The sequence below is a fragment of the Suricata suricatta genome, chromosome 16 (genome assembly GCF_006229205.1).
Source record: "Suricata suricatta isolate VVHF042 chromosome 16, meerkat_22Aug2017_6uvM2_HiC, whole genome shotgun sequence".
Lineage (NCBI taxonomy): Eukaryota > Metazoa > Chordata > Mammalia > Carnivora > Herpestidae > Suricata > Suricata suricatta.
The window spans coordinates 10,411,937-10,430,307 of record NC_043715.1 but is presented as its reverse complement, the minus strand read 5'-3'; the positions used below and the strand labels follow the sequence as shown (position 1 = coordinate 10,430,307).

Sequence of the window (18,371 nt, the reverse complement as noted above, 5' to 3'; positions counted from 1 at the left end):
GCAAATGGCTATTTCTTTTCTTCTTTTCCTTTTTTGTAATGAAGCAGTCTGTGATACCAAGTCCTGATTTCTTGTGATGTATCCTGACTTACTCTGTTTTGTTTTGTTTTGATCAGGTTGTCCTGACAACAGCTTTGGATCCAAATGTGAAAGTCCAGTTGGTGGGTTTCAGGGATGTATGAGACTCATTTCTATCAGTGACAAGGTGGTGGATCTGATTTCAGTGCAGCAGGGGTCCCTTGGGAACTTCAGTGACCTTCAGATAGACTCGTGTGGAATCACAGACAGGTGCGGATCTCATTTACTTTGCCCTGTTCATTCTCAAATGTTTGGTAGCATATTAAAATTTATATATAAAATGAATATGTTTTTAAAGTCCTTTTCCTGCCATCACCTGTTTCGTCCTTATGGATGATATTCACATTAGAAATAAGAAAAATACGCTTTTAGTTTTGTACCTCATGTTTGCAGAGATAAAATTTAGACGGGAGACATGTGACCATGTTATTTATATGTACACGTGCTACCGATTTACAAAAGGTAATGTTGGTGCTCCTATAATTTTATTTTATTTATTTAATTTATTTATTTTTATTTTTTAATTTGCATCCCAGTTAGTTAGCATATAGTACTATAATAATTTAAAGAGTAGATTCCAGTAATTCGTCCGCTATATATAACACCCAGTGCTGATCCCGACAAGTATTTTCCGTAATGCCCCTCACCCATTTAGCCCATCCTCCCGCCCACAATCCCTCCAGCAACCCTCCTTGGTTCTCTGTATTTAAAAGTCTCTTATGTTTTATCGTCCTCCTTGCTTTTATATTATTTTTGCTTCCCTTCCCCTACGTTTATCTGTTTTGTGTCTTAAATTCCTAATATAAGTGCATTAATAGGATATTCTCTGTCTTTCTTTGACTAATTTCACTTAGCATAATATCCTTTGGTTCCATCCACATAATTGCAAATGGCAAGACCATTATTTTTGATGGCTGAGTGATACTCCATTGTACATATATGCCACATCGTCTTTATCCATTCATCCATTGATGGACATTTGGGCTCTTTCCATACATTGGCTATTGTTGATAGTGCTGCTGTAAACATTGGGGTGCATGTGCCCCTTTGAAACAGCACACCTCTATTCTATCCCTTGGATAAATACCCAGTAGTGCAATTGCTGGGTCGTAGGATAGTACAATTTATAATTTTTTTGAGGAACCTTCATACTGTTTTCCAGAGTGGCTGCACCAGTTTGCATTGCTACCAGCAGTGCCAAAGACACCCTCTTCCTGCGCATCCTCGCCAACATCTGTTGTTGCCTGAATTGTTAATGTGAGCCACTCTGACATATGTGAGGTGGTATCTCATTGTGGTTTCGATTTGTATTTCCCTGATGATGAGTGAAGTTGAGCACTGTTTCATGTGTCTGTTCGCCATCTGGATGTCTTCTTTGGAAAAGTGTCTGTTCATGTCTTTTGCCCATTTCTTCACTGGACTATTTGTTTTTGGGTGTTGAGTTTGAGAAATTCTTTATAGATCTTGGATACTAACCCTTTATCTTATAGGTCATTTGCAAATATCTTCTCCAAATCCATCAGTTGCCTTTTAGTTTTGCTGATTGTTTCCTTCGCTGTGCAGAAGATTTTATTTAGATGAGGACCCAATAGTTCATTTTTGCTTTTGTTTCCCTTGCCTCTGGAGATGTGTGGAGTAAGAAATTGCTGCAGAAATGCTGCTATAATTTTAGACAAGTATAAATGTATCAAAAATATATCATTAAACTCAATAAATTAATATACTCTAACAGTAGTATTGATCACCAGTTCCAGTAAGTCAGAGACCTGTGTGGCTGGTTATCAAAGTGTCTTTTGCTTCTCTGACAGCTGCCTAGTATTTTCAGTGGCATAGTAGTTTAACATTTGCTGTGCTCCTAATGTGCACCTTTAATAGTGCATTACTGTCTTCTCAGCTGGGAAAATAAAAAGGAACCTCTCACCTGAAACGTTTGGAGCTATAGCATTGATCAAGTTATAAAGATGATCTAGTTGTTTTGGTAGGAGCTCCAGTACAGGACATGGTAGCACAAGATTTGAGAGTTAATTGTAGAGGACAAGTAAATTTTAAAATAACAATTGATAGTTAATAATTAAAAAGCATTTTTAGGCATGGGCAATTATTGCCATATAATCTTGCCAGTCCTGCTTTTATATAAAGGTTGTTCATTTTAATTATTGAGTTTAATGGAATGTTATGGTCATTGCAGATAAAAAAATTAAATGTAACAATCTTAACCCCTACCCTGTAGTGGTATTCAATATGTAGTGGTATTCAATATATTTTTTGAATAAATATAAATACTGAGCTTAAAAAATAACTTCTTATTTGTATGAGACATTTTATCAACATAAACATATATATTATATATGATATGTGTTATATCTAATAGACTGTTAGTCTGTCAATGTGGATCCTGTTTTGAACACTAATAGATACTGTGTTGTGTGTAGAAAAAATAATCATAATCTCACTTAGCAATGGATTAGAAGGCCATACTTTCCTCTTTATGAATGTGCATTTATTTATTTAACCAAATTTATAGATAAAAGAATTCTCTCTATAATGAAAGATGATACGTAAAGAATGCATTTAGACAGTAAACCTCAACTGGCTTGATTTTGGTACTAAATGACAGTGACCTTCTCTACGGTTACATCCTCACCAGCTCTAGAACCTTAATCCCGATTTGGGGAAGGCACGCCAGCCCTGAAGAGGTGGTGCTCACTTCTCAGGGGCTGCCAGTCCTTAGGACCTGCGAGGAGGTCCAGTCATCCGCAGTTAGTGATAGTCACGCTAACCGTCTTAGATTGCAGTCAAGTCTTTTGGTGCCAGGAGGTCCACACTTTTCCAAAGTGGGTTTTTGTGAAGCTGCTATTTTACCCAAGGAAACGGGATTGCCCGCCTCCTGGAGACCCACACGTATAAAACAGAGCCCGGCGATGCGGTGCAGTTGGAGGATGTATGGTCTGGTACCACACCTTGCGAAAGCTTTTCAGAAAGATTGAGCAAATCGTGGATAGATCTTGGCTATACATGTTTAGTTTTGTTTTGTTTTAAGAAAAACTTAAGACTAATAGTAACCCTGGCAATATTAAAAAAATAATAGCAAAAATCAAACTAATTTTTATGTGTGTTTACCTTTCAAATTTCCAAAAGTATTTCTTGACTCATTTTCTTATATTCAGAGGAAAATGTACATTCATTTATTGTGGTCTTCTATGCTATACCTATTGACATCGCTTCCAAGCATTATTAAGTAAAGTCTTTTTTATTTATTTGTTTACCAGGCTATAGTCTAAGCACCTAACATGAATTAAGTTTGTGTATTTGAGTGACTGTGTGTCAGGATGATACAAGTGTGTAAGGAGTCTGGAATGTGCATATGAATGACCTAGAAGGGTGTGCACATGTGTTGGGAAGCGTGGATGTGTGTGAGTGTGTGTGTATGTACCAGTTAGCATGCGAGGCGCTGTGTGGTGGTGTGTGGAAGGATTTGTGTGAGTGTGGAAGGGGCTTTAGAACACGTGAGTAAGCTCACGGGTGTGTACGTGTGTGAGAGACTATGTAATGACTGTGTTCTAAAGTGAATTTTGCTTATTTAGTTTTTAATTTTAAAGATCTCACTGGGTATATTAAATGAGTTATGAATTGGGCAGTGTCCCATTTAGCGGATAGAGGGGCGCTCTCTAAATGAATTTTAAGTTAATTAATGTGTATTTAAGGTAATCCCCTCAAAAGCCCGTAGAGCCTGTTGCTGGTAGTGTCTGTTTCCTGTGACTATGAGAGCAGATGCCCAGAGAGACGTGGCGACGGGGGACGGGGCTCGGGAGCAGACAGAGCCCCCGCGGCTCTCGGGCCCGGGCTGGCTCCGTCCCGCTGACATGCCTGCCTGCCCCCCTCCGCTGCCCCCTCCGCTGCCCCCTCCGCCGCGGGGTCCATTCAAGCTACGTGTAATAAACACGGAATTGTGTGGGTTAATAGAATGCAATGAAAACCAAACAGGAACTTTAAAAATATACTTAAAAATCTGACAGGAACTTAAACAATATGGCTCTTTTTTTACTATAACTTTACGTTGGATCAGACTTACATGTAAAGGTGTGCATATATTTACACACATGCTCACACTCACATTTAGACAGAGATTCGCACATACTCTGTACACAAAAATGAACAGCTTTTCACACATATGTACATACATGTGTGCTCACTCACACACCCCAAAGCTCTGCCTCATGCGGTCTTTACACACACACTGCTTATACACACATTCTGGCACCTCCTTACTTACCAATCCATGCACATGCACACTCACACACATGCCCACACTTACAGGATCATTCCCACACCCCTTACATGCTCACATCATCCTTATCCACGTTCACACACACACACACACACACACACACACACACACACACACACGCTCACCCAGAAGCCCTGCCTTTGTTCTCTGTGGACATACAGGGGAAGTGGCCCGAAGTCAGAAATCTGGGTGAGGGGTGACTGAGGGTTGAGGGCACTCAGTCCCTCAGTGGAGGTGAGGACAGAGCCATAGAGGGAGCTGCTGTCCGTATCCCATGCCCATGATAAGCAATGGAAATAATGACAGAAATATCAATGGAAAAGTGTTGGAGGCCAGAGGGAATGACTAAGTAGAGAGAAAAGTGTAAATTGTTTACGACACTGAATGAGAATCAGCACTTCACTGCCCGAAGTAATTTGCTGTCGGGTTACTTACTCATCGTCAGCAGAGCTGCTACCCAGTACATGTAAATACCATCCACAATCCGGTCTTCACCTTGTACTTCAGAAATGTGAAAAGTCAGGTCTAACAGGAATTGAGGAAAATGAATTCAGTATCTTGCAGCAGCAGCAAATCAAATAGAAATAGCACATGCATCACACTGATTATTCATTCTCCAGAACCTTAGGTAAAGCCACTTACATCCGCCCCCTTTAAAAACACGGCCGAGGTCTGTGCACCAGCGGTCCTTTTCTGATCACCAAATCATTATTGTTTTAATTTTTTAATCTACCTCTTTCTTCTAGATTGTTATGGATATGAAATGCTTACAAAGTTAAGTACAGCATGAAACATTCTTGAATGCATTCCTGTGTATCTATAAAAATACTAAAATAGATACACAATTAATTGGCATGGAAAGATGCCCACTATTTATTTTTGAATCCTTAAGAAGGAAGCTGTAAAATAACATAGAATTTTATATATGAATATAATCACACACAGATGTGTATATATGTCTATATATGCACACACATATGCATGTGTATATTTATAATGGTGATTTTTATATACGAGGTTATAAACTATATTTCTTCTCTGCCATGTCTTGGATTGTTTGATTTTTGTACAGTGGATATCTATTTTTTATAATCAGGAAAAATCAATAGCATTGTTTTCAGTTAAAATTGGAGAAATCCTATGCACAAAACATGAAGTTCCCATCCTTAGTTTTAATAAGGGAGGTGGCAGAAACCCCAAGCATAAATATATTCTTGACAGACTTCACAGTTTCGTTTTTTATTTTGGAGTAAAGGAGAGCCTTTCAAGCTTTTGTCTCAATTTATCTTTCAATATAAATACTAAAAAGCATCCGTAATCTGATCAGGACTATCCCAGGGCTATATGCCAGAAACTCCCCAACTTTTTTGTCCATAGTGTCTTATATAGCTCAATCCGTTTTTCATAGTGTTCCAAGCCAAAATCTGTAACTAACACTTCCATTTAAAATGTAACTTAGGTCCAAACAGCTTAATAGATATGTCCTAAAATTTAGTAACCCTTTGAAAAAGGAACCTACATATATAATATGCTATATATTATATATAATTTATATAGAGTATATAATTTGGAAAATATTTTAATTTTATTTTTAATTAAAAACAGCTACTTCATAATTACATGTGTTTACATGTGGAGTACTGCACAACTTTTTAAAGGTTGGCATTAGGTCAGACACTGTCACCCTCATTTTTGTTCAACACTGATTTCACATGTACTGGATTTTTAGCAACTACTGAAAACTCAGCTTCTTGAATATAGGACATCACTAAAAGGAATGTATTATGATGTAATGTTGAAATTGAGCTACCTCAAGCTAGGAAGTTGTGCAAGTTTGGGCAGGTATTGGGTATGCCTCTATTTCTCTTGAAAAGCTAAAATCTCCTGGGAGCCCCTGGGAGTTCCATTCAGCACCCTAGGGCACCTGACACACCGCTATGAAATTGTGTGTCTGTCCAGTGAACCTTCAACATTCCTGGAGGTGTTCACTTTACTCAAAAAATGAATAAAGATATCCTTCCCTCTTTCTTCCTTCTTTTCTTCACTCTTCTTTTTTTCCTTCTTTCTTTAAATATTCAGTGTGGTAAATCAATAAGATTGAGTGTTGTTATTTTATGTAAGCTATTGATGTCTCTGGCAGCCTATTGAATAAGTGTTATGTTACTTAGGGAAAAGAAAGTGCTCTGATGTGGCAGGACATGTTGGAAATTAAGCAGTCACAACTACTGAGAGTTGGTTGAAATCAGATGAATTTATTGATCTAAGGTTTGGTTCTGTGATTAAAGAACCTTAATGACAGACTGAATAACCATTAGTCATGTTAAATGTACCCTTTCTGTTACTGTTGACATTCTTCTTTCACGTGGCCATGACCGACAGTTTATGATAGCTCTCAATGAAAAGTAGTGATTGTACCTGCACCTTTTTGTAGGTGTTTGCCCAACTACTGTGAACACGGCGGTGAATGTTCCCAGTCCTGGAATACTTTTCACTGCAACTGTGCAAACACTGGTTACACAGGAGCTACCTGCCACAACTGTAAGCCGAACACACTTGCCTCTTCTTGCCTCTGTTCCGATTTCCTTGTTCCATTTCCCCTTTTGTGGCTGTGCACATGTATGTCCGTGTATCAGAAAGTACGACCTTGACTGTTAGCATGCAGTTGATTTCTAGTTTATTGTAAATCCATCCCTCTTTTCATGAAGTTGTCAAAGTAGCTTATAGAAATAGATCATAAAACGGGATAGAAAAGAGTAGGAGAGCTGGCAAAGGGGAAATGTGTATGAAAACAAAAGGCAGCCAAGGATAAATATAAATAGTGAATAAACATAGATAATGAATAAATAATAAGCAATACAGAATGCGTAATCCTCAAATTCTCTTACAACCCATTAGTGAGAATAATGAAATAAGGATGGCAGATAATGACGTTAATTGTAATAGTTCATTTTATTGAAAATTTTCTAAGTGCCAGGTACTTATCTAGTATTTTTATATGTTTTAATTCATTGAATTCTGATGTTCCTAATTCACTGAATTAGCAGGTTGCTGTTATTACCCCTAATTTACTCGTGAAATAGCAGAGGGAGAGTAATCACCTGGCCCAAGCCTCCTTCAATAACTGAGGCACACTGAGTATGTGAACACTTGCAGTTATGCTTCAGAATCTGGGATCGTCATCAATAAATACTCTTTGTATATTATAAACCATGAGGTTTTGTTGATGAAGTGTTTGCATGTGTTGTAGGCTCATATGTCATTTTGATGTCCACTTTATCAGTACAAGAGATGGGAAGATCTACACGCTCATTTTTCTCTCACATTTTTTTCATATTATCACTGACATTGCTGAGCAACTTCCCTCCTTCTACGATGTCCCATAGCCTTGACTTCAGGCGAGGGTGTCTGTGCAGTCATCAGTCTCTCCATTCCGATCTCTTCACTGTGTACTACTTTGTCCTCCTGCCAGAGGGGAGATTTAGCTTCCTGGACTCCCAGCCCTGTAGGTTCTGGAAGGGACCCGCAGAGTTCCTGATTCAGGGCTAGCCAGGGCATGGGCAGAAGGGGCTCCTGGTCTAACCCTCATCCCTGCACCACAGCAGCCAGGGTCATTCCTAGGCATCGGCTTATCTTAACATCATGAACAATGCCTACTGTTGCTAAAGCCACCCCTCACTGTACCAGAGATCAGGTGACCTGAGCCAGGTTCAGTAGCAGAAGGCCAGTCTAGTTTACTGTTTTATATCCTCCATCTTCCTAATTGTAATAACTAACTCCAAACAAACAGCTAATTGAATGTGTTTTAATTGACTTTTTATTTGTAATTGTTATCAGTGACCGAATATAAATATTTATATTCTGAGAGAAAAAAATTGGTCGATAAAGTATTTTCGTTTGTGGCCACAGTTGGATTGAAGCATGGAGTTAACTTGGTAGGTTCTTCAACAGGTAGTCCAAATGGAGCTGAAGGGTTTTGGCCAATAAACATTCTGAGAAATGGGGCCAGGAGGACAAACTTGGTTATAGTGAAAGCTTCACTATCATTAGCATAAATAGAGGAAGGGGCAGTGATGGAGTCTTTAAAAGGTTTTATTAGAAAATAATATGTTATAAACATTCATATTATAAAGAATCAAGCCATACACATAAAGCATATGTACTCCCGATTACCCTTATACAATCATGTATCCTTTCTTTTTCAAAGTTAATGTATGTATTTTGAGAGAGAGTGCAAGTGGGGTGAGGGCAGAGAGAGAGGGGAAGAGAGAATCCCAAGCAAGCTCTGCACTGTCAGTGTGGAGCCCGATGTAGGTCTCGAACCCATGAACCAGGAGATTACTACCTGAGCCAAAATCATGAGTTGGATACTTAACCAACTGAGCCATCCAGATGCCCAAATCATGTGTCCTTTCTAATACCAGTCCTGATTCTCAAGTTATCTATATATTCTGCCAACTGCCTTCATAGAATTTATGAACATATGTATGTGCATGTAGAAGTGAATAAAATAAACATTTTACATGCCTATTTCACTGCACAGAATATAAATGTGACTAGAAAACAACCCATCCTTAAATTTCTGCCTATGGGATATATAATAGGAACAAAATAAAATCATTAGAATGTGGAAGTATGGAGAAGTAAGACTATATGATTATCTGAAATTTCAGTAACATTGAGCAAGTTAGTTACATTATTTCATATTGCCTAAAAAGTCATTAACATAATTTCAAAATTATTAGTAAAAAATTTAGACTAGATCAAGGAAGGACATTCAGGGCATGACTTATTTCTCATTTCATAAAATAAAAAGCTTTATGAAGATTATCAGTACGTTTGACCAAGTGTTCAATGAGACATGTGTATCGTACACAGGTATTAGTATCAAATCTTGTCCTTGGCAAATGTATAATTGTATAATCAAAAACATCCAACTGTGGGGATGCCTGGGTGGCTCAGTCAGGTAAGCATCCGACTCTTGATTTCTGCTCAGGTTATGATCTCATGGTTTGTGGGATCAAGCCCCTCATCAGGTTCTGCCCCAACAGTGTGGAGCCTGCTTGGGATCCTCTCTCCCTCTCTCTCTGCCCCTCTCCTGCTCATGCTCTCTCTCAAAATAAATAAGTGAACTTAAAAAAGAAACCCACCCAATTATGTATAAAAACACATTGAGATCACTGAGGGAATATTTAATATAGATATTTCTTCTGCTTCCAATTTTAATTATCTTAAATTCTCATTACAGAGCATTAGAGAAAGTTTCTTTTGTAAATTACTTTTAAAATTATTGATGAAGAGCTTTGCCAGTCATCATTTTTAAAAAAAGATTTTATCTATGAATAATTTTTATGAGAAAGGAGAGTTGTTACAACATGACTTAGAACTTTTCTTTTCCATAATTATTGGATAATACCAGATTATTTAAGGAAATTACACTATTGTGTTTCAGATGTTAAGTTGTTAAAAGGTGACACTAGAATTAGAAATTCCAAAGTGGATGTCAAAAGATCTATTTGAATGGATGTCCAAAATGGATGTTATATTATACTTATAAGTATATTAACATTTAAAACACATAACTTCTCTTTTGTTGTTTTACCTAATATAAAAATAATTTTTTATTTAGACTCAGTAATCTCACATTCCTTTAGTAACAGAAAGATATGCCACAAAATTCAACCTCATTCTGCCTTTCTTTATATAGCCTACTTTCATACATGTTAACTTTTTGTAAATTAAGAATGAGTTTTGTTTTAAAGTATGTTTTATCTTTGTGTGTGTATATGTGTGTGTGTATGTATATATGTACATATATATATTTATTTATATTTATATATATATATTTTAGCACTGGAGTATTTTTGTCCAAATTAAAATTTGAGAGATTCATCTTTTACTATTTCATTTATGAAGTTCCTTTTTTTTTTACAGCTATCTATGAGAAGTCATGTGAATCCTATAAGCACAGAGGAAATACTTCAGGGTTTTACTATATAGATTCAGACGGAAGTGGTCCCCTGGAACCCTTTCTTCTATATTGCAATATGACTGGTGAGTTCATCAACTTTAATAGTTACATTTGCATGAAGCTTTAAACACACAAAATTCAATTGAAACCAGAAGAAAGCCGGCCTAATTTGCAGCTTGATTAAAATGTATATTGTACAGTGAAAGAACTTGACATAAATCTTTAAAAAATAGTTTAATGGTAATGATTTTAAATGCTTTATTATTTTCAGTGAATGTGGTATCTGTGTAGAACATCTAATAATAAACGTATCTTATTAAGTCCCCGAACAAAAGGAATAGACTTTATTTCTCTGAGAAGATTGATACATGTGAAAGCTTTGGAGACTATTTACTTTTTAAAAGTAAGCATGACTTGTAGTACTTACATACATTTAAATAGGAATTAATAGTCCTGGAAAGTGCATTAGGTTAATTTCAGCATCCATAATAAACGTATCTTATTAAGTCCCCGAACAAAAGGAATAGACTTTATTTCTCTGAGAAGATTGATACATGTGAAAGCTTTGGAGACTATTTACTTTTTAAAAGTAAGCATGACTTGTAGTACTTACATACATTTAAATAGGAATTAATAGTCCTGGAAAGTGCATTAGGTTAATTTCAGCATCCACTTATGAAAAGAGAGAAAATAAAAACTCAATAAATTACCAACAGAAGGAGATTTCCGTACTTTTGAAAGAGTACTCACACGCACGCACACAAATCCCTCTAGCACATTTATACTTCATGGGGAAATATTGAAAGCTTTACCTGTGTTCCCAGCATTAACCCAGGATGCGTGCTATTATCACTCTGCTCACCAGTGTTTTGAACAGAGGTCCTTGCCAGTGCATTAAAGCAAGAGAAAGAAAGGAAGGATCTAAGTACTGGAGAGCTAGAACTAAGATTCTCATTATTTGTTCTTGGCCAGATTATATATTGAGAATATTCTCAATAATTTACAAACAACTTTAGGGTGATGACTGGATATCAAGTTAATATAAAAACTGATTTCATTTCTGTATGCCAGCAATAAGCAAAATGAAGTTTTAGATTTTATTTTCAATAGCATAAAAAATCTCAAATACAAGGTAATAAATCTAATGAAAGATATGCATGGTTTCTACACTAATAAGGATAAAATGCTCATGAGATAAATTACAATTCTAAGTAGATGGGGAAATGTAAAAATCTCATTGATTAGAAAACTCAGTATAGCATAAATCTCAATTCTTCCCATGCAGGTACTGGTTCGGTGAAAAGCTTAATTAAAATTCCAGTGGAGTATTTATTTGTTGATGTAATTGCTTTGGCGAAACCGGCAAGCAGAGTCTAAGATTTATCAGCAGATTTGAAGGGCCAGGGAGATTCATATGGAAAGCTGACTTAGTCCAAATGCATTGATACACACTGAAGGGAATGTGGTCTTTCAGCCAGTGTTGCTGGGGAGCCGGCAGAATCCGGGGGGGGGGGGGGGGGGGGGGGGGGGGGGGGGGGGGGGGGGGGGGGGGGGGAGGTGTATGTAAATGTCATAAAAAGGAATCTTGATCCTTTCATCATCATACCCAAAAAATGGATTCTAGATGAGCTTGTATAGTATATAGTATAGTAGTATAGTATAGTAGCCACTTGTAACAATGCCTATTTTGATTCATTTTTTAAAATGTTTATTTATTTTTGGGAGAGACGGAGACAGAGTGTGAGTGGGGGAGGGGTAGTAGAGAGAGGACACAGATTCCAAAGCAGGCTCCTGGCTCTGCGCTGTTAGCACAGAGCCCCATGCAGGGCCTGAGCTCATGAAAAGTGAAATCGTACCTGAGCCAAAGTTGGATGCTTAACCAACTGAGCCACCCAGGCTCCCTTCGATTCAAATATATTTATTTATTTATTATTTTTAATGTTTATTTTTGAGAGACAGAGAGACAGACAGAGCATGAGAGGGAAAAGAGCAGAGAGAGAGGGAGACACAGAATCTAAGCAGGCTCCAGGCTCTGAGCTGTCAGCACAGAGCCTGATGCCGGGCTCGAACCCACGAACTATGAGGTCATGACCTGAGCCGAAGTCGGATGCTTTAACCGACTGAGCCACCCAGGCGCCCCCTCAATTTGAATTTAATACAAACTAATTATTAAAGCTAAATGAATTGAAATAAATTTTAAATTTAAATTAATAAAACAAGATTAAGTTCACTGTCCATTTTTTCAATCTCATTGGCCGTATTTTCACTGCTCAGCAGCTGCCTCTTCCATTGTTGCCAAGAGTTTACACTGAATAGCGCTGTGTCAGGAAGTCACAGTTTTCTGGAGCAAAACGAACAGAAAAAGGAAATAAGAAATTGAAGCAGGAGGTGTTTCAGAGGACGATGCCCTACTTAAAAATCAGGCAGGGCATATCTGGGGTGGGAGCCTTCCCGGCAAAGGGAATAGCGAGTGCTAAGCACAGAGAGCAGTGATCTCAGGGCGCTTTCAGAAACCGGCAACAAATCTCGTGTGGTTGGAACAGGGCAAGTCGGCAGGGAGCAGTGGGAGAGCAGGAGAGTCGAGGAAGGCAGGGGCGGGGGGGGGGGGAGTCATGAGGTCCTTACAACAATGTTGTAACGTCTCTGATACTTACTTTGAAGGAGCTGAGAAGACACTGGGGACTTTTACGCACTGAGGAATGCAATCTGACTGCCTTAGTGGGATCCTGATGGCTCCTGTGTTGGGAAATGCCCATCTAGGAGCAGGGGTCCACACGGGCGCACACCCCCTCCCCCAAAGGCATGGCCATATAGAAGATACAGATCTTTGTGTATATGTGTATAATGTGTGCATCTCCGTATGCCTGTCACAGGAGTGGAAACCTGCTTGGACAGCAGTTCAAGTAGTGCAAGAACCATGCAAGATGATGGTGGAGGCCTACACTGGACAAGAGCAGTGTGCAGGGGGGAGGCGGTTTTGGCTTTCTCACCAAGGACATGTGAGGTGTGAGAAAACAGAAGGAAACGAAAGGGACACCACAGTTTGGCTCGGGCGGCTGGAGTAGCTGAGTTGCCAGTGTTTGAGAGGTGGTCAGGAAAGGTTTGGGGCAAAGACCAGCAGCTCAGTTTGACACATGTTGGGTTGGAGATGACTGTGACACATTCAAAGGAGGCACTGAGAAGGCAGGTGAATGTGGGGGCACAAGTTCCTTTGGGTTAATGTGTAATTCTAAAACCCGGAGGATGGTGCTGACACCATGGCAACAGATATTTGGGAAAATTAGGAAATTAGAAGCTATCTTCAAAGATTTTTCATGTCACACAATCAGGGGTCTTCCCTTTGTTCTCACAGTCATTGAAGACATTGCCTGTCTTAGTCCGTTTGAGCAGCTGTAGCAAAATAACCACAGACTGGGTAGCTTACAAACAACAGAAATTTATTTCTTACAGTTTTAGAGGCTGGGAAGTCCAAGGTCGTGGACTCAGATAGTCAGCAGAGGGCCTCTTCTGGGCCACAGACTTCTGGTATTCTCATGTGACCGAACGGGGTCTCTGGGGTCTCTTTTACAAGAATACTAACCTCCACCCTCTTGACCTATTTACCTGATGATTCAGCATATGAGTGGGGGGTGGTCACAAACATTCAGGCCATAGAACTGTCCCCCACCTAAAGCAACCTAAGACACGTGATTCCCACCTATGTGTCTCCTCAGTGAAGTTCCCTCTTGTACACAGCACAGACCCCGAGACAGCACTTGGGTCAGGTTCTGACAAAGTGGTTGTGGTGACAATAGAATCAATATTTTACACATCTCTCCAGTTGGCTCTCCTGTGTACCCAGGTTTGAGAATCGCTGTTTTGGACCTGTGGTTCTCAGACTTCACAAAACAGACTGTTGTATTAGGTGAGGATAAAACATAATACATTCACAAATTGTTCACAGAGGGTCGCCCGGGGGGCTCAGTCGGTTAAACATCCAACTTTGGCTTGGGTCACGATCTCATGGTTCGTGAATTCGAGCACCGCATTGGGCTCTGTGCTGACAGCTTAGAACCTGGTGCCTGCTTCAGATTCTCTGTCTCCCTCTCTCTCTGAACCTCCCCTGCCTGCACTCTGTCTCTCTCTCAAAAATAAATTTAAAAATTTTTTAAAAAGAGAGAAAGTAGTTCACAGGAAAGGAAAACTTTGCAATGAAAGACAGGAATTTAAGTGTCAAAAAACTTTTCTATTTTTCTTGTTTGTACAGCTTGGGTTATGAGTGACATTTAACAGTCTACCCCTACATCCTTGTGAATCCTGTGTTCGACAAATGCATCCTGAAGTATTCACAGGACATGCTTTATAAGGTTTTGATTCTATAAATCAGATACCTCTAACGTGATAAGTATCTGTAATCTTTAAAGCTTTAAAAAAACATAGGCACAGGCTACACACACACACACACACACACACACACACACGCGCACACACAATTCTCATGATCTGTGATGATAACATCATTGTGTTCTGCAAAGCACCAGCAGACACTGAGTTAGCCAGTGTTGGACCATTGCCCCTGGGGGAATGCAGTAGGATTAGGTTCCTGAAAGAGCCTCTGGTCACAACATTCTCATCACCTGATCAGTATGTGACCTTGTTTGACTTGTGTTTCAGATTAAAGACACCTTAGTTAATACATACTGTTAATTCATTAACATTTAACTCACAGCTGCGGCATGTAAGGCACACCTCAGTGAGGCTTATTCTAGCCCCTGTGTTTTCTTGTGAGGCACATGACAGCCTTCTTGGGCTTGGAGTACTAGGCAGCTCCTTAGTACTGCACTTTGAGGACTGTTTTTTAAAAAAAAATTTAATGTTTATTTCTTCATGAGAGAGAGAGAGCGAGCACGAGAGAGAGAGAGCAGAGGAGGGGCAGAATCCAAAGCAGGCTCTGGGCTCTGAGCTGTCTGCACAGAGCCTGATGCAGGGCTTGAACTCACGAACCGTGAGATCATAACCTGAACCAAAGTTGGATGCTGAACTGACTAAGGCATCCGGGTGCCCCAAGGCCATTTAAAACAGTGAAATCATCCTAAGAACAGCACAGAAATGGAAAAACGTGGCACTGAATAGACCATAAATAAGATACTTCTTCGCAGTAGGAGAGCTGAAAGGAGGAGAGCCTGGCCTGGTTTAGCTTCAGATGGAAGTGTGTAGATTGGGCAACTTGAGCTTTTCGCTGCCGTGTGCATGCTGTGGATGTACAAGAGGGCCTGGGGTCATGACTCGGGGGTGCAAATACATTTCAATCAGTAGGCAATTCCAGATAATCAGGATCTGCAATATGTACACATACATATGTTATCTTTGTGTGGATAATCATTCCAAAATTTATAGGTCATATGCACTTATATTATCTAAATGACAAGAGAGTTATCCATTTTATTTTATTGAATGAATTATTTCATTTCTATTAAATCAACACTTACCTCATCACATTACTTTCCCACTTAGGTGCCTTATCGTAGTGAAGTCTCATGCTAACTCTGTAACAACTCTGAGAGACGTGAAGGAAATATGTATATGCACACACACAGGTTAACTTTGCTTCAGCAAAATGATCAGAAAGTCTTGATGCTGAAGGGCGCACTCACCACATTTAAAGCCATTTGAAAAGCAAGCCGTTGAGAGTAGAGATACAGATAATCCAGTGAGGAGTCAGCCAAGTGTCTTCAGAAGCCCCAGAATATTGAAATATATTCACGCTAAAGTGACAATCCCAGAATGTAGCAACCCAGTGAAAAATAATGTTACAGCTTGAAATGTTCCCTATTGATCTGGTTTTGCAAATGAGGAAAGCAGGGAGGTTGGGTGAGACAGGCTAAAGGATCATTAGAGAGCAGTCAGGGACCAAAACCTCGTCTCCTTTCTCCCAGTCGGAACATTTTTCCACTAGAAAAAACTGTGTTCTATCAACATCTCGTTCCTTATAGCCAGTCACATATCTTCTAGTTCAATAAATCAAGTATAACAATTATAAAAACAAGACAATATGCTGAATCAGTAACTTGCAAATGGGTAACTTAAAAAAACTCAGTTATTAGTCTAGAATGATTGTCACACAAACGGTTCCACGTGGATTTAAATACCTTTAAGCATTACAAGCTAAAAACTACAAAGGAAACTTCTTTTGAATGGATAATTTCCCAAACTATATTAAAGACTGAGAATCCTTTCTAAACAGAGTAGTGTACATAAAATTTAAAACTAAGTAGACAGGATAAAGGAATCCCAGTGGCTGTCCCTGTAGAAATGGACATGGCTTTTTTCTTCTACACTAAATCTACTTTTTCTTTTTCTTTTTTAAGTTTCTTTATTTTTGAGAGAGACAGACAGAGCATGAGTGGGAGAAGGGCAGAGAGAGCCACAGAATTCGAGCAGACTTCAGGCTCCCAGCTGTCAGCACAGAGCCCGACATTGGGCTAGAACCCATGAACCGTGAGATCATAACCTCAGCCAAAGTCAGATGCACTGAGCCACCCAGGTGCCCCTAAATCCGCTGCTTTTACTACAATGAAATAGCTTTATGTTCAAGGTGTTGTTTGTCATTATCAAACATTGCATTGTAAGGACAGTTGTTTCAGTGAGGAGCAGTTGATAAGCACTGAGCCTGCGCTTTCAAACTTCTGTGGTAATTCTGATTCCATGGCTCTCTGCACCACCACCAAGACTGCTGGATTTAGTTTCACTGACTCCGTCCATTTCAAGACCAAGGTCTGGGCCTCTGCTTTCTAAACAAGCTCTGAGATAGGGGCTCCTGAGACCGTCCCCTGGGAGGGCTGGAGAGTCATAAGATTTATAACAACAAAATTACTTTTACTTCAGGGATTTCAACAGTAAGGCCTTCTTGATAGCTCTGGGAGTTAATAACCAACTGTCCTTATGCGGATGCAGCCTTGTTTGCATCCAGATTTACTCCAGAACACTGGCCATTCTTCCCTTCCATTTCCGAGGCTTTCCTGAACACAGCATTTCCTACCTGACCTCACAGCTTTCCATCACATCGGCCACCTCCGCTGTTAATCCTGAAGGAACACGAGCCCTGCAAGTCTGTTGCTTAAACAGCACGTTTTTTCCTTACACGGTTATCTCCCTAAAAAATAGCAGTCAGCCGAAGATAAATCAAGTTCTTAATTACTCAGGTGCTTTACATATAATCTATATATTAGAACTCTCTTCGGGGAGAGACACTGGTGGGCCCAAACTGACTTTCAATTTCTTTAAGTATATTTATTAAATTTCATAGATTAGCTGCCCATTTCAGCTGTCTTTCCTTACTCACATCTCCGTGTCTCCTTACCTCAACAACTTAACTCTCTTTGCCTTTGGTAAAAGATAATTTTTAAAAAATGCAATCATGACTCTTAGGCAGGCTCAAAAACACAGTGTAAAGATTTTAACACATTATTAATGAGGAAACTGGTAAGATGTTACAACCAGTTCAAAGGAGAATGTGAAGAAGAGACCTATGGGTACATTAATGTACATTAATGTGCAGATGGAGGAAGGAAAGGGGAGTGCATTGACCTCTAACAGGTGGAATTTGCTTGTCTGTGGACAACCATTACTTGTAAGGAAAACAATGCTTTGCTTGCTAAGCAAATACGTAAGACTTAATTAATTAAATCTGGAAGCCTGTGTTAAAGGATAATTTCATATGAATATGTCTTGGAAATTAGAGATCATGAATTTCTCTGGAGAGATTTAGAAGGCTTATCTCCTCCAGATGCATTTGCCTGTACTCTAAAAGTGATTAAAAGGCAAACAAACAAAAAAACCAAAAACCTGTGCACTGGTGCCTCTCCTCAGAGATCTGTTGCATTCCAGAGCCAGAATTCCTCTCTCCCTCTGTGGAGGGGAGGAGAAGATGTGCCAGCCATTGCCCGTAACCTCAAGTCTCCTACGTTAGGGTTTCCTGTCTCATGGTGCGGACCTGGCATGCGCAGGCGCATCTGGCGCTCTCTGTATCGGCCCACGGGAAATCAGGCTGTAGGACAT

At 39.4% G+C, this 18,371-nt stretch overlaps 1 protein-coding gene across 2 annotated transcripts in view; it reads left to right on the top strand.

Annotated features, from left to right (window-relative positions):
* The window catches only part of CNTNAP4 (contactin associated protein like 4), a 541,886-nt gene that overhangs the window by 454,518 nt on the left and 68,997 nt on the right, over positions 1–18,371 (top strand). For both annotated transcript variants that reach the window (XM_029925564.1, XM_029925565.1), the window contains 3 exons: positions 117–288; positions 6,798–6,904; positions 10,298–10,417. In XM_029925564.1, coding sequence (XP_029781424.1) covers positions 117–288; positions 6,798–6,904; positions 10,298–10,417 — 399 coding nt within the window. The remainder of the gene's footprint in view (positions 1–116; positions 289–6,797; positions 6,905–10,297; positions 10,418–18,371) is intronic.